This window comes from Antedon mediterranea, chromosome 10, assembly GCF_964355755.1.
Source record: "Antedon mediterranea chromosome 10, ecAntMedi1.1, whole genome shotgun sequence".
Taxonomy (NCBI): domain Eukaryota; kingdom Metazoa; phylum Echinodermata; class Crinoidea; order Comatulida; family Antedonidae; genus Antedon; species Antedon mediterranea.
The window spans coordinates 19,974,008-19,999,162 of NC_092679.1; the positions used below are offsets into that span (position 1 = coordinate 19,974,008).

Below are 25,155 nucleotides of genomic sequence, written 5' to 3' on the forward strand. Positions count from 1 at the left end.
ACATTTTATGAGTAGAACTCTTAAATACTAAATCTCTAATACGACACATAACCTAATCCATCTCACCCACCATGAACTCGGTAATTTCCGAACTAAACCCGAACATTAGTTGCTATGGGAAACGAGAAGAGTAAAAAAGATGAGATGAAAGGCAATTTCACATAGTCACATGATCACATATTTATCGACCAATAGAATTGCGGGAAAATGAACTAAACTACCATGAACAATAATTATGAAAACATAATTAAATCAATATGTTAATTAATAAATTTATATATAATAATTATTTTCAGATGCCTACTATAACCAAATTATATAAAACATGTTATTTAATTAATCTCTGATCACTTTGAGTAGCTTTCATTGGGATTATTACATCAATCTCCCTGCCCACCTCTGATAGATTTCATTTTGAAAATTATAGTATAATAGTCCATAGGGCTATAAATTAAATCAAAGAGAGGTGTGGGGGTGTGATGTGAAGGTGGGTGGGTGTGAGTTAAGTACAGGGGAGGGGCAGCGGATCAACTTTAAAAGCTATCTATTACGTAGGCCTACTAGTACGTACTAGTAGTATAATGAACGAACAAGAAAAAAAAGATGTTTCAATTAATGGCATTGCTTCTTGAACAGTGCATCTCTCTTACAATTGCAATGTTAATTTTTCTGTTTAATGTGGAAAAAATCAGAAACAAGAACGAAATATTTTCTACATGTTTTGTATTTATTTATAAAAGAATGTCATAATTTCCCTGCTGGTTTCCATACTAGTTTCAGTTTTATATTTTGACTTGCAAAAAGTACAAGCAATAATACCATATTCAGTATCATTGACGGGACCATTTCACAGGAAAAGTGTCCCATATGTGTCCTGTGAATAGGGGATTCTCCAAAGGGGCGTTCCACTTATAGACGGATCCAGGGGTGGGGGGGGGGGAGGGGCGCAATTTACAATGCAAAAGATAGCACATACAGTAGGTTCACATCTGGATTTCAATTTAGCATTTTTCGGTCCTGACAGCCCCACCCTCCTCCTCCCACGATTATTTTAAAATTCTGGATCCGACAATATGGCTACTGTATAACATATTGTATAATGCTATTCCATTCTATTACATCTTTACAATGATATTCTTTTTGTTTTCTTCAGAAACATTTTCAAAATGTTTATTTATTCAATTTTATTATTGCTGAATACATGATGTATTTCACAATATTTAACGACTTAAATATTTATTAAAATTAATTTAGCTCAAACGAAAAATATTTAGTTATTTAAATCATTTTTTTTTATCGATTGGTACTTAGTGACCTCTGAGCAGCTGGCATTGCTTGTGATGATGGCGGAGGTGGAGGCTGTGATGTCTGAGGGCGCTGGTATAACGTGTCATCGTACGCTTTGATGTTAAGAGATAGTTTTGGTCCCGTCTTCCATATGGTTCCTTCTTCATCTATAACGGTTGTTTCCACGTTGACTTGATGTGTGCCGGCTATGCCAAATTGAAGGAGGAACTGTGTGCTGAAGAAGTCATTGTGAGGCTCTACATTCTGGCGCAAATCGTTTGAAGATGGCTCAGTTTGCTACAATAAAGGAATACAAAAAATAAATGTCTGATAATTATTCCGAAAAACAAACTACGAAAAGTGAAATAAAATTTTGATATTGCCCAAGCATATCATAAATTTAAAAACAAATTTTTTTTTTTTTGGTGAAAAAACCTGGGTCAAAATATAACAACAATTAAAAATAGAGGGCAGTATATAAAATTCAGTCATGCATGCAATTTCTACTAAATATTTTTATCTCTTACTTTAGAATGCTCACTTGATTTGGAATGACGCTGTGTAATCGAAGATGTCACATGTAGAGTTACTTGCTTTATCTTCCGAAATAAACCTAAAATACAATTTATATTTAAAACAAAACCTCATTAGAAAAAAAAAATTCAAGTACAGTATGCAATTTGATTCACTAAATTATTTTAAAATTAAAGAGAGAAAACTTTACAAAAAAAATAAATATAAATAAATAAAAGTATTGTGAGAATTTATAAAAGCATGGCCAAACCATGGAGGGTGCTATATTAATTTAAACATATATAACCAAAAATAGAGGGTGCTAATTTAAAAAGTTTGACCATAAGCAATACTGTATATGCCAATGTGTGCTAATTTTTAAGATTGGTTCCCACTAGCGACGCAACGTAAGAAAGGAAGTCTGATAAAATGAATAGCACACAAGGAGTGCAAAATAATCTTACCTGGTTTTTGTCCATGTTGTATTACACCTTCAACCTTTAACGCTAATCTGGTATTGACGTGTACCATGATTGGCTCTCCCACACCTCTAGGGGTTGGAGACACTGCTAACTGAAAGACAAAGTTAAATGTTAAGAGAATCGAATTCGGATACACGCAAATAGAGGCTGTAGATTGCATAGTTATAAAGGGTGCCGGTCAAGTCCATGCTTTATTAGAGGCCGAGTTGACTTGAGGCCGAGTTTACTTGGGGCCGACTTAGATCGAATTTGTTATAAACAATTACCTTGATAGCTGTTGACTGCAGTGACTGGAAGAAGTAGCGTGGATACCCAATAGGCACAAGGAGTAATGTATGGCAAGCTTGGAACAGGCAGTCCGAGTGCTGTCAATATACAGGGAAAGAGTGTTTTAATTGAGTAACATTATCATTACAAATATCAAAATAATATGGAAATAAACCTATAAGTAGATTTTCCACAAGGCGAATAAAGCGTCAGCTTATGTACATGCATATTCATGGTTCCATCTTCCAAATCCCTTTCTACGTATACATATAAGTTGACGCTTACGAATTGTGCGACCAACTTTGCCTATTGAAATCGACTTTATGATTAAGGACTTGGTTAGGAATTGATCGTAAGATGGCTAAGCTAGTGCACAGTACTAGCCTTTGTGTAAAACTAAGCTTAGATACAAATAGCCGATTGTTGGGTTTGTGATTTGATTAATAAAAGGTTCTGTTTACCAGGTGTGATACAGACTGCCCTTCAGCCCTTTGCAAGGCTTCTTGCGTGTTTTGTAAAACCTTTAAACATGCCTGCATCACCCTGCTGGAACTTTTAGCAGACGTCTGGCTCTGCAAGTCTAACACATCCTGTAGATTCCCAGTAGATTTTCCACTAAAAGAAATTGACATAAATGTTAGTTTTTTCTAAAATGATTGTATATTACATTTATTTAGACACATTTGTATAGGCGCTATATTAAGCTGTCTACACTATCAAACTTTATGCGACAAAAAAAGGTGATGTGGCCATATGGACACGATGAAATCATATCACTACCATATTTGGGCACATCACACTTTTTTTGTCAAAATAATTTGATAGTGTAGACAGAGCTGAAGACAACTACAGTATGTATTATTATAGTAGGGGATCACAATTGTAGATTTTTGGTAAGCTTTACGAATATTTATAAAAGTAAATTTCACTAACCCATACATCGGATTGCTTAGTATAAGTACATCAATGATGTATGCTAACAGAAGGCATATTTCTTGCAGTCTGAATAAAAAGTTAAAGAACTCTTTGGTTCAAAATAACACTATATAATGATTTACACTTTTCCGAAGAAAAGGTCCGATTTTTTGGAGTATAGTTTAAACTGTTTTTACATTTTTATTTGATGTCTTCAGGCAAAGGTGTCCTATTAGATAGGTGGTAATACCCCTGATATAGGGGCTATTTTGTGAACTAGTTAACTGGGGTAGCCCCTACTTGTCCCTTCTTTTCCCTTCTTTAAAGGGCAGACTGTATACATTGGACTTACGGTTTATAGTCCTTATTCGAGAACACTTGTTCCACCACCAGAACTAGGAGCTAGTTGGTCTCTAACCCGTGTCGATTTTATTGGCTCTTTAGGTATGTTAAACATTGCACTGACTTAGCACCTTGTCCATTTGACAGTACTAAAGAATTTGGAATCTTGTTTCGGAAGTGTTTTAAGTATTCTAAAAGTCTGTAGTGGAGTTGTAGCTTGGTGGTTAACATGCTTGCCTTCCAATCCCAAGGTCCAGGGTTCAATCCTGACCTAGGTCCAGGGTTCAATCCTGACCTAGTGCCAGGGTTCAATCCCGACCTAGTGCCAGGGTTCAATCCCGACCTAGTGCCAGGGTTCAATCCTGACCTAGTGCCAGGGTTGTAACTCACGACTCTTTCAACTCCACTCCTTAAGCCTCAAACAAGACTTAGTTTATAAGCACGATAAATTATAAAATAGTTTATCCATCCTGTAATTGGCGAGTTTGTGCTCGCTGTTGGATGCGTATGAAAGTCCAACTTTTATAGAGTATAGAAGGATACACAGTGAGGTTCTCCAGTGTCTTAGGGTCTGCATCAAATGAAGCTTGTTGTAATGCTGAGTAAGCACTACCAAGTTGACGCAGCTTACCATGACAATTTTGCATCTAACAAATAAACAATTCAAAAAACTAAAAAAAAAACACTTCAAATGTTATCACTTGATTGAATTATAAAGCTCTGTCCACATTATCAAACTAGTCTGACAAAAAAAGTGTGATTTTCCCAAATATGGTAGTGATATGCCCACATATGGTACTGATATGACATCATCGTGTCCATATATGGGCAAATTTTTGTCACAAATACTGCTAACCTCTATCTAATTAATCACTAAAATTATTATATTTACCTGTAACGCCATGCGACCACACTTTTGTAGATCTACGCCAGTTGACATGGCTACTGCCGGGGCAATGGCAGGTGGTGGGCATGTCCTGATGCTGGCTGAGGCTGTGATTAACAGTTTGAATGCATGCAGCATATCGCATCTTAGCCTGGTGTACTCACATTGAAATTGTAGTTGATGGGTTGGGGTTGTTGCAGCCTAAAAAATATTAACAATTAACTGCAATAGTAACTAACACACGGTTTTATTTATATAGAATACTTTATTTACAGATATTTTTATGCCACCAGAAATCAAATAAGCGATCAGTGGTGTTCACTAACGTCTAAGGCTGGTTCTTTTAAAGGCTTTACCAAGAAAAAGTGCATCCTATCTAAATTTGCCCAGCATCATAGGTGAATTCTGTGATACAGTATGTATTTCACATGTGACTGTATCACGGAGTATAACCTACTCCTTAACATAATCTCCCACCATACATGGATCACATGTGATACACATACAGTGCTGTATTATGGACTTTGCCTATAAGACTGTACAAATATTGAAAATATTGACATGTCAACTGAACTTAAAAGCGTGGTTCCCACTAGGACACAACACAATCGAGTTGACCAATGACAAAAGTTCGATTAATTAATCATTTAAGATCGAATATTTGTATTACATTATGTTACTTTGCGTCTCTAGTGGGAACCATGCATAGGTAATAAAATCTACTTACCTTCAACGCAACTATCCCCTTTTCATAATGTTGAGTTGCCTCAGCTAAACTTTGTGTCAAGTTAAACAGTTTCAGGGAAGGTTCCGTAAACAGCTGCTCAGCTTTGCAGAACTCATTCAGGCTTGACAACCAGAAGTAATAATGCTCAGAAGCTACCTAAACCAAATTAGAAAATGTACAAGTGTATAAACATAAATCATGAGTCTTTATGCCAATCTATGAAAACATAAACAACATTTTCTATAATTAATAGTGGAGTTTATTTCAGTTGGCTCTCTCAATACTAAATTATCTACCGAACATGGGAAACTCTAGGCATTTCATGAGGTTTAAAAGGTCCCAATTTTGTTGTTTTTCATCAATTAAAACATATTCAGAATACCAATATTTCTTGAAAGCCAAGGAAGAGTTAACTGTAATTTAAAAAAAAACATATTACAATGATAATTACTAACTTTTGTAGTTAGATTTCCAAAGAGGTCTGCAGCAACACAATGACAACCCTGTAAAATGAAAGCAAAACAAAAGATATTATTTAAAAAAACATTAAATTTAATTTAACTTTGGATAGGAGTATACACCTAAAAATGCTTATCGTTGCTGCTTGTCGTGCCATAGTTAAGCCTAGATTGTCTTATGCTTATCGTTGCTGCTTGTCGTGCCATAGTTAAGCCTAGATTGTCTTATGCTTATCGTTGCTGTTTGTCGTGCCATAGTTAAGCCTAGATTGTCTTTTAAATGGCTACTTACAAGCCTAGCTGCCTGTCGTGCCACTCTAAACACAGTCCAGTCCTGTGACTGGCCTAACTTGTCCAAAAAGAATTCAGACAGTTTCTTAGGTTTGTCTGAGCTGTTCTGACTTAACAGAAGAAGAGCCGCAACTGATATCTAAAAAAAATAATAATAACATTTGACTGTTTTTAAATGATGCGTTTATATATTTTTTGATTTTATGTGTCTTCACTTTTTATAAGTATTTTTTATAATAAGTATAATTTCCTTTTTTTGAGTTGTACTTTTTATAATATCAATTGTGTAATATTGACAGAAATGTCTAAAGCTCTGTCTACACTATCAAACTAGTTTGATGTGCCTAAATATGGTAGTGATATGCCCAAATACAGTATGGTAGTAATGTGACATCATTGTGTCCATATATAGGCACATAACAATTTTTTTTTGTCACATAAAGTTTGATAGTGTAGACAGAGCTTAAGTGTGTAATCCATCACTTTAAACCATTTATCAGTGTGAAGGCCTTTAGAGCACAACACTTACATTATAGTATAGTACAAATATCATCCTCATACAGAACTTACAAATAGCTTTTGCTGCGTTTCATCCATACTAGACTGAGCTGTTATGTTGAGTAACTCCTGCAAACTATTTCTATAAGCACACACTAAAGATGGATCAAACTGAGCTAATGTCACTAAGCACTGACAAAGAAGAACAGCAACTTTACCTGCAAAAACCAAAACAAAAAATAGTAAAATTTAATAATATTTTGTAGAATTTGGCAACCTATATCAACCGAAGAAAATGTTAAAAACTACAATTCTTGTATTTTCAACGTTTCATTGTTTTGACATTGTATCCAATAAAACTGTTTGGTTAAATTGAGGATATTTGGATTTGGAGATTTTGGAGATTTGAAATCACACTTACCAGTTGAACTGCCCACTAAGCTGCATAGATTTTCGACAAATTCGGGAGATAAAGATGAATGCGCCTGGCATAGGCTTCGAACACAGGTCAATGCAATCTGGAGAGAAAAAAAAGGACATAACATAGTGGACAAAACATCAATATGAATGAATGTTCAATTGATAATAAATTGGCTCCTGACTGGAATTAAAAATAATGTAAAAATTTCATAAATACTTATCTAAAACAAAAGTACCACTTAAACTTGGAATTAAACTAAGTATGTTTTTCACAGTATATACAAAAGGAATTATAATGCAAAACTTTAAATTCAACACTTTATTTTTACTCTTTTTTAGGTCCTGGATCCTCCACTCTCTCGCTCCCATTTCAAAATCCTTGTATCTACTACTGGCTTTATTTCTTTGGAATCATATACACTTACTTTAATAGCATTGATAGCATCCTTTCCATCCTGCAATGCGCATATCATAATGAGAGATTCGGTAGCCATGGAAACCTCTTGCACAACTGACTTTGCCTGTGATTGAGGCAGACCTTTTGTGGCGATATTTGTCATGATTTGGATGGAATGTGACGCTATGGTGACATTGGGAACGTAGCAGAAGTCTCCACATAACTTTACAACTCTTGAATCTGACAATCAAATTAACAGTTTAAAAGTTAAACACAGTAACAAAAAGGTAGGAAAAAAGTTATGAAGAATGTAGATTTTTCTCCTATTAGTATACATCTATCTATTGTATACTTATAATAGCTATATACAAGGGCTTCTAATAACCTATTAGGAAACTACTATCAAACTAATAATATACAAATAATGAATGTTTATGAGTGCAATGGTACAAATAATGGCACGAGGTGAATGATGAAAGGTTATATCAACGAGGCAAAGCCGAGTTGATATAACCTTTCATCATTCACCAAGTGCCATTATTTGTACCATTACACGAATACAAAACATTCACTATTTGTTTTATATAACATCTAAATAACAAACAAAAATGTTTCAAAAAGTACTATTTAACGATCGTTGAATAGTGCGTACTATTGCACGCCATGTGACCCACATTCGTCCAATCAAATGACAGGAATTTATATAGGTGTTATATAATAGCCACTAACTATTAATAAACGATTTATTTATCACACCTACAAAGAATATACTACAAATAGATAGATATGGACTACCAGATAGCTATTAGAAATCTATGAATATCACAGTTTGTATATCTACATACTGTTTGCTAATATACTGTCTACTTATATAGCTATACTAGTACCAATAACATATTAATAGACTGATAACTGATAATAGCCAGTAACTATTAATAAGCTATCTAGTTTATACAGCTAGGAAAATTCTTAGTAGGAATAGAGCTAAATCTACCTATATCTACTAATTTGTTTTGCTATGCGTAAGGGCAAGTAACAATAAGATGGGCAAGTAACAAGGAATATGTTGGGCAAGTAACAAAAAATAAATAAAATATGCTTCACTTACTGTGAGCAAGATCTAAAATGTTCAATGCGACTGTCTTGGACAGAGCACTAAGCACTGTAAGGGCGCCAATGATTAACCCGTTGTAGGTAGTCGTCGAACAAAATTCGCACAGGCTGTCCACGTTCTCCGTCGTCCACATATGTGGTGCTTTGTTAGCCAGCATGTGTAGGTCCTGAAGAGCGATTGTTTTCACTGTATGTCGTGGGTCATTATGCAAGTACTTGAGAAGAAGGCAAATCTGTTGATAAAATAAGCACACAAGTGAGCTAAATAAGTTTTAAGCTCTGTCTACACTATCAAACTTTATGTGACAAAAAAATGTGATGTGCCCATATATAGACATGATGATGTCATATCACTACAATATTTGGTCATATCACTACAATATTTGGGCATATCACCACAATATTTGGGCACATGACACTTTTTTTTTGTCAAACTAGTTTGATAGTATAGATAGAGCTTTAACAAACTCTTGATGCCAAAACAGTGTTCTTGATTAGCAACACAACCTGCAAAGTCTTGGGATGCAGAAGTTTCCTGGTATTTTGAGTCATCTCACAAATTCTCTAAAAAAAATGCAATAGCCCACTCTATGTTTGGATGTATTTAACAATATATATGACGTATCCTTATATGTCATTTTCTCTCTCTGACGCATCTGACGCAAGGTGACAACAGCTAATAATTAATTTAAAGTATCAGTTTTATCGTAAGAAAAAAATTGGGTTGGAACCAGATTTAACCCAGGACTTTTGATAGGCAACTATCATAACCACCAATGTACTACTTACCTGTTCTGGAATATCTACCAATGACATGCTAGCCAGTTTTGACATCGTGTGCAATGTAACAAGTACAAAATCGCGGGCTGGATACGACTGCAACTTGCTGACACATAGGTGGCGCACTTTGAAAGCTGAAGCACCATCATGGTGCATGTGTTCAAATATTTCAATTAGCTTTAACTTCATTTCAACTGGCGTAGCAAGACCTCGATAAGAAATATACATAAACAAATTTATTTTATTATTTATTACCTTCATCAAGCTTAACTGCAAACTGAGAAAATTCAGATAAAGCTCTCCACGGACACCAGTAAATTTGATGTCCTATCTTTTGCATTACAATTTGCGAAATTTAGGAAGGGTTGGGCCCCCCCTTGGATCTTCCCCTAGACACATGGATGCCATCAGTGCAGCACCTACTAGATCATCAAACCTGGAGACGATCTTCTACTATTTTTTAATAGCCTTTTCGAATTATAGTGCATTATACTGCATTAAAATGATTGTTCTCAATTCAGACCTGTTCCAAGAATCTATGTCCATGTGAATTAATAATAATTTACAGGCAAAGAAAATCTAAACCGCTCAATTGATAAACTGAAAATTAATTTATAAATGGTGAAAAATGAGAAACCCAACCGAGATTCGAACCCGGAGTATACATACCTTCTATCATCTCAGACAACTTGTTACAAATGCCAACCGCAAAAACTCTAAAAAAATAATACAATAAAATTTAATAATTGTTAATATATAATACATATCTAAATAACAGTTTAATTATACATATTAAAAATGTTGTTGATATTTTTATTTATTAAAAAATAAATGAATTTTTAATGTTTACTTTGACTGTTCAGCAAATCTATTTGCAGCAAATATAGCAGCTTCAAGCTCGACTTTATCGTGAGAGTCTAGGCCGCTTCTGATGCTGTGATGGACATTCTTACGCTCAGCAATAATAGGGGCAATACCACCTAGAACCCTGCAACAGAAACAATGAATATCAAAGTTATACTTGTCAATTGTATGACCCAATATAGACCCCCGGGAGAGGTGCGTCATTTGTCCGATGTGCGCTATACCTTATGAATACCATGATGAACCTCTGCTTCAAAAAAGTGACTTACCTTTAGGTGACCATGACGCACCCATTTTGGTGGTAAAGTGACAGACATTGACACACCATTGTTTATTGATGCGATGTATCATTTAGGTTTTTGACGCACACATGCGTCAATAATTATTTGTAAATGATGCACCTCTCCTTATCTCATACAATTGACAAGTGCAGTACTAAACAAGAATTTATCAGTCGATTTTCCTATTGATATTTTTATTATGACAAGTATTTTTACACGCAATTTGGCTCTTAGCCACGAGTTGTAATTATGGTTGATTTTTGATATTTGAAATAAAAGTGAAATAATAATAATGATATGTAACTGTTTCTAAAGCATGTTATTAAGGGCCTCATTTAGATTTAAATACATCTTTACCTGAGCGTTATAGCTCTTGCAACTGGATCATTGCTATGAATTACGAAGAAGATCCTTCGCAGGAATTCGTCAGTGTTCAGAATCTTGTCAAGCTGTTTTTCACTTTGTTGCGTCACTTTCAGTACACACAAGCGTAGAAAATTATTTCTGTAAATTAGAAAATAAACGTTATTATTGTACACAGCATTGTGCAAATAATTAATTATTAATTGTTTATTATTAATAAATAAATTGATCATACCCATCTCTAAAAACATCAGCTAATTTGAGGAATGCAGAGTTAATAAGAATTGGAAATGGGTATTTCTCAAACATCCGTGGAAAGCGCACAATAGCTTCACACTGTTCTCCTACTTTGGTTGAACGCAGACCTAAAAAACAAACGTACAGAATATAATAATAAAATATTAAATAAGCCTAGTCTATAAAATGCATTATTGTTTTATATAATATATATTAATTATTCTGTTTAGTTATTTATTTTTTTGGCACCAATTGATGATGTTTCACTGCTGGACCTAGGCCTACCTATACCTTCACACACATTTGCAACGTCGGCGGGAAATATCAACTGAGCGCCGTTTGCGTGCACCTCGAATGCAGATGTGCTAGGCCTAGCCTATTTTAATTAATGCATAAATGAATTTTATAATTGATATTTTCTAAGAAACAAGCTGATAAATGATACCTTTATCCAATTCCATGAGAGCTGAGTTAGCATCTTGTTCAGGTTCCCCATAATTTGCCTCTCCAAAACTTGTAAGCCGTGCAGCGACGGTCGCCATGTTTGTATTTTGATAAAAGTAAATCTTGGTCTGCTGCCCGCTATTTATAAAAACTTTTTTTTATTATCAGAAAACTATAGAGGGCAATATACAGATATTTTGTATTCTCAGGCGCGATTTATAAAAAAAAAATACATAACGGCAAATCAATAAATTTGTGTCCATCATAAGAATGATTATTTTCAATAATACAAAATATAGGCTACTCCATGCTCAAATAATAAAAATTGTCATGAAACAAAGTTATTTTCCTGTGGATCGTTAATGGACAATTTCTAAGCCTAAAAGGGCATATAGGCCTAATTTCATTGTTTAACATAAATTAAATACCGTGCAATTATATCGATATATCATTCATCGGCAAAGAGATAAGCCTTCGGCTATATAATATCATTGTTCATCGGTTAATACAGCAATATAAATAAATGTTCACACTAAGTCTAATAGTATTTATAACGTATACCTATGTCCGTGTCGTAGGATAGTTTAGGAGTAAATATTCATTTAGAACACAATGTCATTTTTAGAATTACGATGATTTACGTTTCATTTATTATTTAATGGCCTTGCTTTTGATTGTTGAATATGAAACGAATATTTTTAGACATTTTCAATATTCTATCAATAGATAAACTAACAATAAACAAAACAAAAATAAACAATACAGAAGTACATGCATCTTTTATAACATTTACTTTCCCAGGCTTTTTAACAACGGAAATAAACACCATTGTTACAATCTCTATTATGCCATGCCCATCTGTCTAAAATAGATTATCCATGTCCACTTAATAATTAATGGTAGGCCTAGTATATTTTCGGGATCGGTGAACACGAAGAGATAAAAATATATTATTGGAGTCATAAAGGTAACAACAACAAGTATTGGTGAGTTGTTACGCGATTTGCGCACTGCATATGAAATAATTCATAAAAAAAATATTACTGACAACATACCGGGTATCTATTAAATAATCCGGGACCTTAAATGTATGTTGTTCTAGGGTCTGGCGCGTTTCACGTGTGTCTATACACGTCGTATGCCATACTTAGTACTGTGGATTGTTACGTCAGAAATAACGTGTCCCCTGATTATCCGTATCCTTTTTATACACGCGATGCCCTGCTCTTCAAAGAATTATACACATTATAATATATGTATAATTCGATATTATATTATAACTGCAACTTTTAGTGAACATTGGTTGATTATTAAAAATGATTTCCCAGCATGTGGTTCCTATAGGAGGACGCAACGCAAGGCCGTAAGCGCAACGCAAGTAATTGACCAATAACAAACGTTGGATTATTCGAACTGTCCTTGGTCAACAAAAGCTTTGTTCCCACTAGGACGCAACACATAGACGTAAGACGCAACTCAGGCGAATTGACAAATCAAAGAGCGATGGATTAAACTGTCGATTGTGTTGCGGCTTACGTCTTTACGTTGCGTCCTATAGTAGGAACCAAGCTTTTCTTGCGTTTTTGCGCTTAGGCTACGTCCTTGCGTTGCGTCCTAGTGGAAATGAAGCTTTTATGGACCTGACTTTAGGGCCTAATAGGCCTACTACTTTTCAAACGCAGTGAAAAGCTGTGTTCTTCCCAGTGTCATAAATCATGATTGATTGACGGTGGTAAAGTGTAGTTCCTTGCTCCCCATTGAGGGTAACAATCCGATTTGGAATTTTAGATGAACCGGATGTTATGATCGTGGTTTACTCGCGTAGAGTAAAATATTTTACTCCAAAACAAATCTACCCTTACCCTAACCGTTACCGTATATAATTAACATACTTTTAAAAACATTGAACTTACAAATTGTTTATTTTATCTAACCACCAGTGCCAATACGATGTGTAGGTTTTCCAAGTACTAGGCATGTACTTAAAGATATTGCCCCTTGAAAAATTATTTTGGTTGAACAGGTCATTTTAGAGTCATAATGACTATTCACTTCACATTAGATGGAAAATAAAAAATATAAATATATTTATCATTGGACTTCAAAAAATGTATATTATTATTTGCTCCGTTAATGCTTGGTTCTCTATTGGGCTTGATAATGACTCCATGATGGAGTTGAAACGTCTTTCTTTTTTAAGCGTTATTTTTCTATTATGTATAAATATATTTACCCGACAAAATCTTAATTTATGAATAGTCAACCAGAATACCATTTCTGAAAGATAACGGAATGTTTTTTAAATGTAAAGAAGGAGAAATAATTTCTTTTGTTCTGGTTTTTCGGAAAATTAATAAGATAATAAGATATATAAAGCGCACATATCAACAAAGTCCTCAAAGTAAAACTACAAAATGGCCGATTCAAAGTCTGATTTTTTATTCCTCTTTATTTTTCTATGTTTCATGGTTCGATATAATATACTGTATCTTTAAAATAAGAGTATTTTTCCTGTGAATGTCGTAAAATTTAATTAGATTTTCTGTATGGCAACACGACGACAATTTTCTTTACAAACACCACCGAACATTCCTCGGACCCACGTCATTAATAAACAAAATACCGTAGTAGAAAATAAGAAGAAAAACTGATTGTTTGGTGTTTAGTAGTAAACGAGAATGTTTTGATCATTTTTTTGGTTACGTCATCATCATCGTGTGTGGGGTCACAACACCACAAAACCAACCTGTCTAATTTAATACTCCTCGTTAAGAACGACTGTTGACGTACATGTCTGATGACAAGAAGGCCGCGTTCGCATTAGCAAAATAGTGTTATTGAATTTGATGACGACATAGTAATCGTCACTTTAGAAAATGTATATTTGCTCCGTTAAGTGCTTGGTTCGCTATTAAGGCCCTGTTCAGACCCATGGCGTTAGACCGTTTTAGCGTACAACGTTACTATCAAGGTCACGTTACAAACCGCAGAGAAAAAAACGAGGTGTTCAGACCCATAGCGTACGATTATCGTTACAACGGAAGTACGTCATCCAGGTTGTTTCTAGTTGCATATTCATGTGCTCTTACCCACGTGTTTTCATCATTATTTCCACTGTATATAGGCCTAGATCTCAGCCCTACAATTATGACAAAATTTGCCGTAAATAAAACATACCTCAGCATTTATTTAAGAAAAATATAGTAAAGCCAAATTTCTGTTTCTATTGTTTTTATTTTGTTTGTAGTAAAAAACATTTTCCCAAGGCTCTTGTGTTACGAAAATAAAGCAGGCCTCGTAATGATGAAGAAAAAATGATTGTGATTAGTCTATCCAGTCCAGTCAAAGATTATATTCTTTGGTCCAGTCGGTTGAAAATAATCCTTAACTTGCTAATAAAAGGGACACAGCTCCCCTTGTTTGTTTACTGATTTTTTTAGGAGTTAGGGGGTTTTCAGCATTAAACTTATCCAGTCTAGTCTGCCTTGTATGATGAATGAGTGACTTGATGTCCCACGCTAGTTTTTAGCTTGAATGAAATGCGTGAATGGCTCTAGGCCTAGCTAGGCCTAAAAGCGGTTGGGATCGTAGTCCCTATGTTTAAATACAAGGTGCATGTATTTATGTCATTTGTTAGAAAATATAATAGTAATCAGTTGATAGTAGTTTGTAGCCTTTGTAACAGTTGTATTTGTAGTGTAGTTAGGCCTTATTTATTCTGGCCTTTTTGTTATTGAAATCCATCTCACACATTGACGATACAAGATGTCAGCCTAGGTCAAACCTTGTTTCGCGTCATAACAGGAAACGTTCTGATTGGATACAACGTTGACTTACAGTAGCGTCGTACGCTAAAACGGTACTATCAACCGTTTTCCACTACAACGCTACAACCGTTGTACGACGCGTTGTACGCTAATCCCCAACTGTTCAGACACACATTCTTTTAGCGTCGTACGCTAAAACGGTCTAACGCCATGGGTCTGAACAGGGCCTAAGAAGGTTATTAACATTGTTCGCGATAACTTTTCAATTTTGACTGAAGATAAATCCGCTACAAAAGATATTTTTCAAGAACCACCCATGATAGCTTACAGACGTGATCAAAGCATTAAAGACACTTTAGTTAAATCTAAATTACAAAACCAAGGTAATGAATCAACTGGAACATTCAAATGTAATAGAAATAGATGTTCGACATGTAATTACGTTTCATGTTCAAACCAAATAGTAGGACCTTCTGGTAATTATGTGATCACAGATCGTATTACGTGCACCACTAGAAATCTAGTTTATTGTATTTCGTGTACTAAATGTAATATGCTTTATATTGGTGAAACTAAACGCAGGTTAGGTGATAGGTTTGTAGAACATTTAAGGTCTATTAAACTAAAGACTCCCGGATTACCTGTAGCCACCTATTTTTGTAATAATGAGCATTCCCTTTCGGATATTACTATTTCTGGTGTTAAAGTATGTAATGGTTCTGAGACATCTCGTAGAATTATAGAAGAAAGAATAATTGTAAAGCTTGGCACTCTTGCCCCTACCGGCATAAATGTACAATTTAGATCCTTTAAACATTAATTTTGCCAGAGACATTCACATATTAACAATTATTTACACTTGAAGCTTTTGTCTTTGTTTTAAATTTCCTGCTTTATAAGCAACCATTCCTGCTTTTTACACCATAGCTTTTGGAGGCGTGCCTTTATAACTATGCCTTTTGTTTGTTAACATCTTTGATTGGCTGATTTGTTTTATTATGTAATTTTGTGACTTATATATGTTATCCTTTGTTACAATTCTTTTCACCTGATGATGGGCTATGCCCGAAACATGTCGTTAAAATAAATCTATATTGAGGCAGTTTTAACTTATTTGATCTTGATTTTTTTCTATATCCTGCCTATGCAGCTCTTTGATTTATATATATATATTTTTTATATTTTTTGTGTAAACATTTTTAGTATGTTTTCGTTCTGTGTTATTTGTTATTTGTTTTATATGACTGTAACGTACGGTTTGTACGCATATGATAACTCCACAACTGCTGTGCTGAATCAACCTTATAACGTATGACTCTTCACAGATTATAATTTAATGTCTGTTTACACAATACATTATGCATCACGAAGTGTACACAATAATCATCGTAAATGTTTTAACGATTTCAAGTACTCGAAATTCTACCGAGTGACACAGTTAAAAGGTTAATAAGATGCAAAAAGGCCCATATATTATTATAATATATGAAAATAATATTTGTTGACAATGTACAGTGCATCAGTGGGGGTGTTCCAAATAGGGGTTCTGTAACTGTGTCCATTTGACAAGGGACCCCCATCCCCCCGCGTAATCCGGAATTCTGTAATCCGACTCATTGTGTCTTCCTTCTTAAAAGCTTTTCGCAGATTACATAAAACGGATTAAATGCAACAATACACCATAAGGTGAATGCTTGCTAATTAATGTTAATGTTTACAGTAAGTTATTACTTGTTGTTTTTAGGTTTCTGAATCAATCCTTAACACAATCAATCCATGGAGGTGATCAATCCAATCGTCCCTGTTCAAATAAATCCCCGCAGTGATAGTTTAGTAGCTTGATTATCTTGTTACAAGAGACAAGCTTGAATGCGAGAGGATAATCCGTTAAGTGGTGTTTCGTAAATAAGCCCACACATCTCAAAACTGCCTCACTGGCTTAAGCATCCTGCTAAGGCCTAACTCCTAAATAAACTTCCTGCTCGATTACCGTAAAATAGGCCTATCATTTGACGGGAATGTATCGAGTTAAACTCTGTCTACACTATCAAAATTTATGTGACAAAACAAATGTGATCTGTGCCCATTGTGGACACGATGATGTCATATCACTACCATACTTGGGCAAATCACAAATTGGTCAAACTAGTTTGATAGTGTGGACAGAGCTTAAAATGTTAGTGACGGTCATCAAAATATATAAATCAAATTTGAATGTGTAGACAGACTTTAGGGCTACGTATACTTTAGGTTCGTCTGTACTGGAAATGATACACTAAACAACAGCATTCTTATCGCCTTTTCTTTGTAGGCCTATATTGGGGTAGAAGGTATAATTAAACGCCTAATCAAGTTAATTACAGATTCCAAGAACAAGTGAAAGGCCGCTAATTAGACATAAAACCACTTCCGTCGTGTTTTTCTTTTTTTGTGGAACATTATTAATATATTTCGTGGAATGAAGCCACATGTTAAAAATCGACGAATTAATGCGTTTATTTTATGGTCATTATTTTAATCATCTTATTATTAATTTACTTGTAGAGAATTACCCCCCCCCCCCAACCCCCCTAGTTTAAAATAAACACAGTAGAACATTCTACTTTAGCACACTTTCCTATGAAACAAAATGAGGAGAAATATGCTTCAAAACGGTAACCAACCCCCTTTTGGGGGATACCTTTAAGGGTACACTGGGTTGATATTTTTTCTCTAACACGTCACGATCGGATTGGCTAGAAGTTTCTATACAGTAGTCAAGTCAGTGTGTCTGATTACTGTATCCTGTAGTCCAGTAGACCTACTAAAAATACAAAGGAGAAGTAGGCTTATAAGTTGTGGCAATTGATATTTGACCGGTGGTTTAAGGTGCTTGACCCTTAGAGAAACCACAGACCAATAAAGTAAAGAAGAAGAGCTTGAATGGAATGAATGAATGAATCACAACACACACTTTCTAGGCCAAGTCTGGTTGATATACAAGTGCTAAGTCACATCATTATGGATATGATGTGGGGATGATTCAGAAAGCACGGTAGCTCAAACACGTTATTTGTAACACACACTTTCTAGGCCAAGTCGGGTTGATAATACAAGTGCTAAGTATGTGGGGGATGATTCAGAGAGCACAGTAGCTCCAACACGTTATTTGTCTGCTACCGATGATCAGAGGCCTAGATTTATTTATTGTCTGCCGTCCGTCGATGCATAATTAATATTCATACATTCATCATGAATAATACAAATTAATCATCGGAAAGTAAAGGCACATTTGATGGTCCAATTGTTACACTGATTGGTGATGGTATTGTTGCGGTAGGCCTAACTCTTCATCGATGAGTCATTAAGGCCGGTCTTTTATACGGCGGATAATACTGGATATCCGAATTGGTGAGACAGTAGAATAGCTCTATCGTATCATTATGTTGTTATCTGTTTTTTAGGAAGTGAAAACATAACATTAGCTCTTGTCTGTAAAACTTACTGACGTAGGTGGATCTTAAGTGCATGTCATTGCTGGAAAGTGTGAGTTAATAGATAATATAGGCATAATACACAAAATATTATTGTTTCTTTGATGATTAGATACGTTTGACGTCACACACGTTTTAATAGCACTGTTTTCTTTGCATTAATTTACACTGTTAAAATAAATTTTAAAAACATCGTTCTACCAATTATGGAAATAAATGTATAATTATTATTGTATTATTCGTATTGTGTTATTGTTTTTTAGCTCTTCTCTCAATTTCTGGACGATTTTTATTTAATAAATTGAAATTGATAATACTTTTAATAATAATTCATAACAATGTTTTTAAATCGTTATACAATACACCGAATAATCGCCAGTGCTATTTTAAAATACTGTATTGTAAAAAAGTTTGTTGCCGCCCTCTATAAACTTTGTGGGCGGAGCTAGCTTGAGTGGGAAAAGCGTGTCGGTAGTTCATTTGCATGTAAACGAAAAGTCACCGAGTTCCTGGTTTCGGAACTGTCGGTGAATTTTAAAGCACAAGTGTTCCTCGTTTTGAAGTTAGTTGTAAAGTTTACTCACTAGTAAGAGGACCGGTGTTTTTTTTAACCAAATTATTATTAATTAGAAAACCGGTAGCTTTTCTCATAGGATTTTATAATTGCTTTACACATTCTTCTTGGATATTTAACTTTGTAGTGTTGAAGCGTGTGGTGCTTTTTTTGACTTGTTAGAAATCCAACCACACCGCCAATCAAGTTCAAGTAGAAGTCATTGTTAGAAGAGATGCTGGCAGGTCTTGCATATTAATTAAATAACATCAAATGGTTTTAACAAGTTGTACTAAAGATTTTCGAGACTTACATTCGACTCGTTGCAAAGCAATGCCTCCGTACGTACAAGCTTCAAATGGTGATAATAATTGGATTTGTAATGAAAAGAAGTTGGTGATGGCTAATGAGAAACTCAAGGAATTAGAATCGCAGACAGCAGCAGACGAGAAGGTTGAAAGGACAGTAAAATGCGTCTTGCTAGGCGATGGTGCTGTAGGCAAGACTAGCCTAGTTGTGAGCTACACTACAAATGGGTACCCTACAGAATATGTACCAACAGCATTTGATAATTATTCAGGTAAGACTACTGCTTGCATAAAAACTAAAATTGTATTATACTAACATAGGCCTAGCCTAGGCCTTTTTCATTTGTGGAATATTAAAATTACAGTACAGGTTTTTTATTTATTATTTCTTATGCCAAACTATTATATTGTAGAATTAACTCTATGGAGTACATGGGGAGGACTTTGTGGGTGTTGTTGAGAAAAATACAGAACCGAGACCTAATGTCTGACTTAATGAATTTAACCGCCAATGTCTATACAATTATAATTATTAATGGGAAAAGTTCGCACTCAGGTTATACCTCTTTAGCATTAACTCCAACATACATCTATTGAAATTAAGTTTGTCCCTGGAACGCGACCTGTTAACGACACGGTTGGATGCTGGAGGACCAGCAGCGAGAGGTGGTGTTTTAGCCCTAACCTTGACTGCCAAATGACCTAAAAACTTAAGCCTTGGGCTTTTATCTCTCTAAATCCACACATATTTTTAATATTTTGTTTTCATTTATTTTTGTAGTTGTATTAAAAGTAGACAGTCAGCCAGTAAAATTTCAACTTTGTGACACAGCCGGACAGGTAAGAAAACAAAAATTAAGGACATTTTTTAATTTAAAAGTACCAATAGTGTTGAACAAGTTGACACATTTGGTAAAAAGAAGGGGAAGTGGGGGTTGGGAAGAGTTAATTAAATCACTAATTGGCGTAATATTATTATGTAAACAACCCTATCGATAACCATACCCTTTTTAGTCTACTAATAAAACATCACTTTCAAATGATACCAAGCATCGATCCAAAAACAAAATATCACACCCACCACAGTGTTTATACACACCGTCATTCTATTCATCGGCCAGAAATTTGATAACTTTTGCAGACTATTGAGATGGAAAATAGTGTGGCGTTAATCCGACGATTATTGATTTATCTTGTTACACGAACCTTGATGTTGCATATTTCATACAAAGCCAAATACAGTCAAGCCAGCTTAACTGGTTACGTATAATATTTATAGTTATCAAATTGCAACAAAGCATTCCACATGATTTCAACCATAATTGGATAAAAATTCTAGGATTAAGAAAATTATTATAATAAGAGTGAAACTTGCACCATTTTTGGTCATTTAAAAGAAATGTATAAAAATTGAAAACGTCACAAAAATGTTAAGCCAATTGTATGCTTCATTGGAAGGTGTTAAAATCCAGATGTAGAATTAGGAAGTACAGTGTGGTAATGGTATGTCAACATAGCACCTGGTCGTATGGTAGACTTGCTTTTAATTATTTCTAAAAAAATCACTGTTACTCTAATAAAATTGTATATACAAATTCCGTCTATCAATTTATAAAGATTCAATAAAACCTGAAAGGGCTTCAGATGTGCTGTAACATTAATAATAATAATGACCTTTGTGGTCAATTAAACCAGTGACCTATATCTTTGACCACCATGGGTTAAATTGACACAGATGCCTGTTACAATCAAGATGAATCTGGGATTATAGCACTTCAATTTTCTGTTTAGTATTACAATACAATATAATGAATTAATTTAAATTACTTTATACTGTATGGGTGATATACTGTAATAATGAGATTTTGACACAATCAGCTGTAGTGTATAAGAATTTTTTTTTTCAAAAAGTGCCTTAAAAATTACACCACTGAATGCATTAAAATTGTCATTGATTTTGTATACCGTATATAGTATTTTACCAGGTGTAACTCAAATCACAGGAAATATTTAATAATTAGTTTGACCACAATTACCACAAATAAACAGCATAATAATAGGACGATGATGTCAGGGTGGTCCCCATAGCAAATAATTACCATTAATGATTACTACACCAGTAATGGCAGAAGGTCAAACCATGGTGTAACAAAAAATTATAATCATATGCGACCTTCGGTAACACAGAACACAGTTTACATTAATTGAAAGCATATTAACAAACGTACAGTACAGTATAGCAGTATTAAGTATATTGGGTCTATTCCATGAGAGCAAAGAATTTAGTTAAAAAAAATTATTAACAATATGTACAGCAGTATGGTGGACTGTAATCTTCGGATATTTTGTTCACCAAAATACTATTAAATTTTAGGTCTATTCCATGAGAGAAAGACCAGAATTTAGTGCAAAAAAAAAGTTTATTAACAATATGTATGGTGTCATTTCTGTTCATAATCTTCAGATCTTTTCTTCACCAAAATACTATTAAATTTTATTATGCTAGATTACTTACTGCCATTTTGGGGTTATTCACTGTTGTTAAACTTGACTGCCGTTGGGCTTTCCATTCTCATTGCCAGGTTTCCCATACAGCAACAAAAGCGTCTCAAAACGCATGACTTACTAAATATTGTCTGAGGCCACGTTGCCTTAACTTCCATAATTCATGCCACACAAAGGTGCAAATACTGCGATGCTCCAAGCTAAATATACAACAAAACATAATCCTTTTATGAATACAACTAATTTCCTAAATTTATACAAAGAACAAACTTTTAAATGGGTTCAAATTTTGGCTTTCTTTTTATGGATTTTTTTCCTAATGTAATGGTGTTTGGTGTATATTTCATGATGTCTGGTTATAAAGCACTTGAACCATAAACCACAATTTACTATTGAACATAGCTAATTCAATAAAAAAAATCACTAAATTGTAATAATAATGAAAAATTTACAGTTATAAGAACATTGCACTACAGTCTGCTGTACAGTACATATTAGAATTACATTTTAAAAAATGGTAATAAAAACTAAAAATTAAATATGACCGAATCATACATAAAACAATCTTTGTTTGATATGGTACACTCTACTACCATGCTAAATCGTACATAGATTTAATAAGATTCATTGAGATGTTGTAACAGATGGTATGTTTTTGCGTTGAGCCTCTAAGGATTTATATCAATATTCAATTCAAATACATTCAAAGTCTTATCAGTCACATTCTATATGTAAAACTAGAAGATAATAAAAATTGATGGGTTTATCTGCAAAACAAAAGAAAAAATGATGCTTTGTGTTGAGTAACAAGAGTTTATGAATAAATATTGTTTTTTGTTTTTGTCTTGCAGGATGATTTTGATACATTACGGCCGCTATGTTACCCGCAAACGGACGTGTTTCTGTTATGCTTTAGTGTTGTTTCACCGACATCGTACACAAACGTCCTAGAAAAATGGTTTCCAGAGGTACATCGGCATTGCCCGAAAACGCCAATTATTTTAGTAGGAACGCAATGCGACTTAAGAACTGATGTAAACATCTTAATAGACTTAGCCAAAAACAATGAACGGCCCGTAACGGAGGCCGAGGCAGCTCAAAGAGCAAAGATGATGAACGCGGTGTCGTATTTAGAATGTTCAGCATTAACGCAACACAACATGAAAGAAGTGTTTGACGCAGCGATGTTGTCTGCGCTTAAAATCACAGAACCGCCGAAGAGGAAAAGCAAATTAGGCAAAAAATACTTAAAAGCGCAGAAACAAAAACCATCTGTTTGGAAAAAACTGTGTTGTATTGTATGAGATAAACGAGAAATTCTGGATGCAATTTACGTCATCTTCATCTACATTCCAAGTAGAATATTGATACAAAGCGTGTAACGAATGTGATGATTTTATTGACATTACACTAGTGGCGTGGAAGAAGTACTGTAGAAGCTCTACACTAGTGATGCGGAAGAAGTGCTGAATCGTCCACAGGAATTAAAAAATTGGTACAAACATGATGAAAAACTATGCAAAGGATCGTACTGTACCTAGAGATTTGGCAGTTCTGTCTGTCTGTCTGTTATGTCCATTTATCGGAGAACTATCCTTAAGACTTTCAAAAACGGATTCTGATTGGACCAAACAAACAGATCTATAAATCCAAAACATTTTAAAAACTATTTTGAATAATATAATGAAATGGATTGCAATTTTTATTAAACGTTGAAGATTTGTTGTTAGTTTGAACAAAATTGTAAACAATCGGATATATCAACAAATGTTTTGTACATTTGAGGCCTATTGTAAATTAATATTTGAGCTTGTATATATGTTTAAAAGATATAAGATTTATTTATTTTGTGGGAACTAGAATATTGTAAATTATGTATGTGTACAAAATAAGGGAATGAACATAGGGGTTGATTCTCATTTTAAGTGGGAACGAAACGTTGTTTTAAGAGGAAAGGTTTTTGATTACTATGTAATTAAATTTATCCATTTTAAAAACTTTTATAAGAATTATGAAACTCCAAGTTACTGTATTGTTAAATGACAGTAATATTATCTATAATTACTTTCGTTCTTATTTAGAAACCAAGTTCGTAAATACCGACATGGCGCGGTGTGTTGTCGTCTTTATGTTCGTATCGAAGCATTAAATAAAAGTGCATTGTTTTACAGATGAATTGTTGAGTTCAAAGTCTTTTGTTTGTTTGTCTGGCGGCTCGGAGTGAATGAAGAAACTACACGAACGGAACAAATCACTTTCAATCATAATAAAGGTGACCTAATAATAGAAGAACTTAGCAATACAAACAAATATGAACTTATATTTGAAAATCCTTTCAAGTATTTTACAACCAATTTGAAAAAGGTTATCTAATAATTCTCTCTATCTCTCAAAAAAAATTCTCTCGGCTAATATTCAAAGCCATCGATGATGCTTACTATTTTTAGTGAACACACTTTTATACATTGATTGTGGGAAGGTTAAATTCAGTTTGAAGACCAAACGGAACCAGAGTTTGAAAGTTGAGTACAACAATTCCCAACTGTGCTAATAAAATGGAATAGATACTCCTATCCACCCATTTCTACAAGACCTAGAATAAATTCGGAAATGAGTTTTGTGGTTAGTACCACTTTAAAAGCTAAACAAACTAACTTTCAAGTATTGTGTACTTAGTAACCGCTTCACAAATCAATTCCTAAATACTCGCGGCCATACATAACAATGTCAATAAGATGTACACGCACAGACTAAACCAACTAGAGTATGCTTTCCCATAGTGTTTGTGAACTATAATGCTAAACCATCCATATAAATTGTGAAGGACAGAATATTTTTTGATTGGTATGGTAGGCCATGTATACTTCCCTCTGCCAATCTTGGCATACACACAACGTGGGAGAATTGACTACAGCAGGTTGTTACAGGATTGAGGTACCTTCCGAGATAAAAGGAAATAGGAAGTATTAAATTAATATTATCTT

General features: G+C 34.3%; 3 protein-coding genes across 3 annotated transcripts in view; 2 read left to right on the forward strand and 1 right to left on the reverse strand.

The window, feature by feature from the left end:
• The window catches only part of LOC140060999 (glia maturation factor gamma-like), a 133,808-nt gene that overhangs the window by 28,557 nt on the left and 80,096 nt on the right, over positions 1–25,155 (forward strand). The gene's annotated exons all lie outside the window — the stretch shown is intronic.
• On the reverse strand, positions 523–11,685 carry LOC140060995 (integrator complex subunit 7-like). Its single transcript, XM_072107378.1, has 21 exons — positions 11,567–11,685; positions 11,120–11,249; positions 10,879–11,025; positions 10,227–10,364; positions 10,046–10,092; positions 9,386–9,585; positions 8,592–8,829; positions 7,512–7,723; positions 7,088–7,184; positions 6,739–6,884; positions 6,170–6,307; positions 5,875–5,922; positions 5,420–5,575; positions 4,699–4,893; positions 4,350–4,453; positions 3,483–3,551; positions 3,011–3,164; positions 2,549–2,647; positions 2,265–2,373; positions 1,815–1,900; positions 523–1,584 (listed from the first exon to the last, which is right to left on the reverse strand). Exons 1-21 carry the CDS (start codon positions 11,661–11,663, stop codon positions 1,294–1,296), a joined length of 2,901 nt encoding a protein of 966 aa, XP_071963479.1. The 5' UTR covers positions 11,664–11,685; the 3' UTR covers positions 523–1,293.
• LOC140060997 (cell division control protein 42 homolog) lies at positions 19,313–24,347 on the forward strand. The gene is made up of 3 exons (XM_072107384.1): positions 19,313–19,938; positions 20,448–20,506; positions 23,023–24,347. Exons 1-3 carry the CDS (start codon positions 19,632–19,634, stop codon positions 23,473–23,475), a joined length of 819 nt encoding a protein of 272 aa, XP_071963485.1. The 5' UTR covers positions 19,313–19,631; the 3' UTR covers positions 23,476–24,347.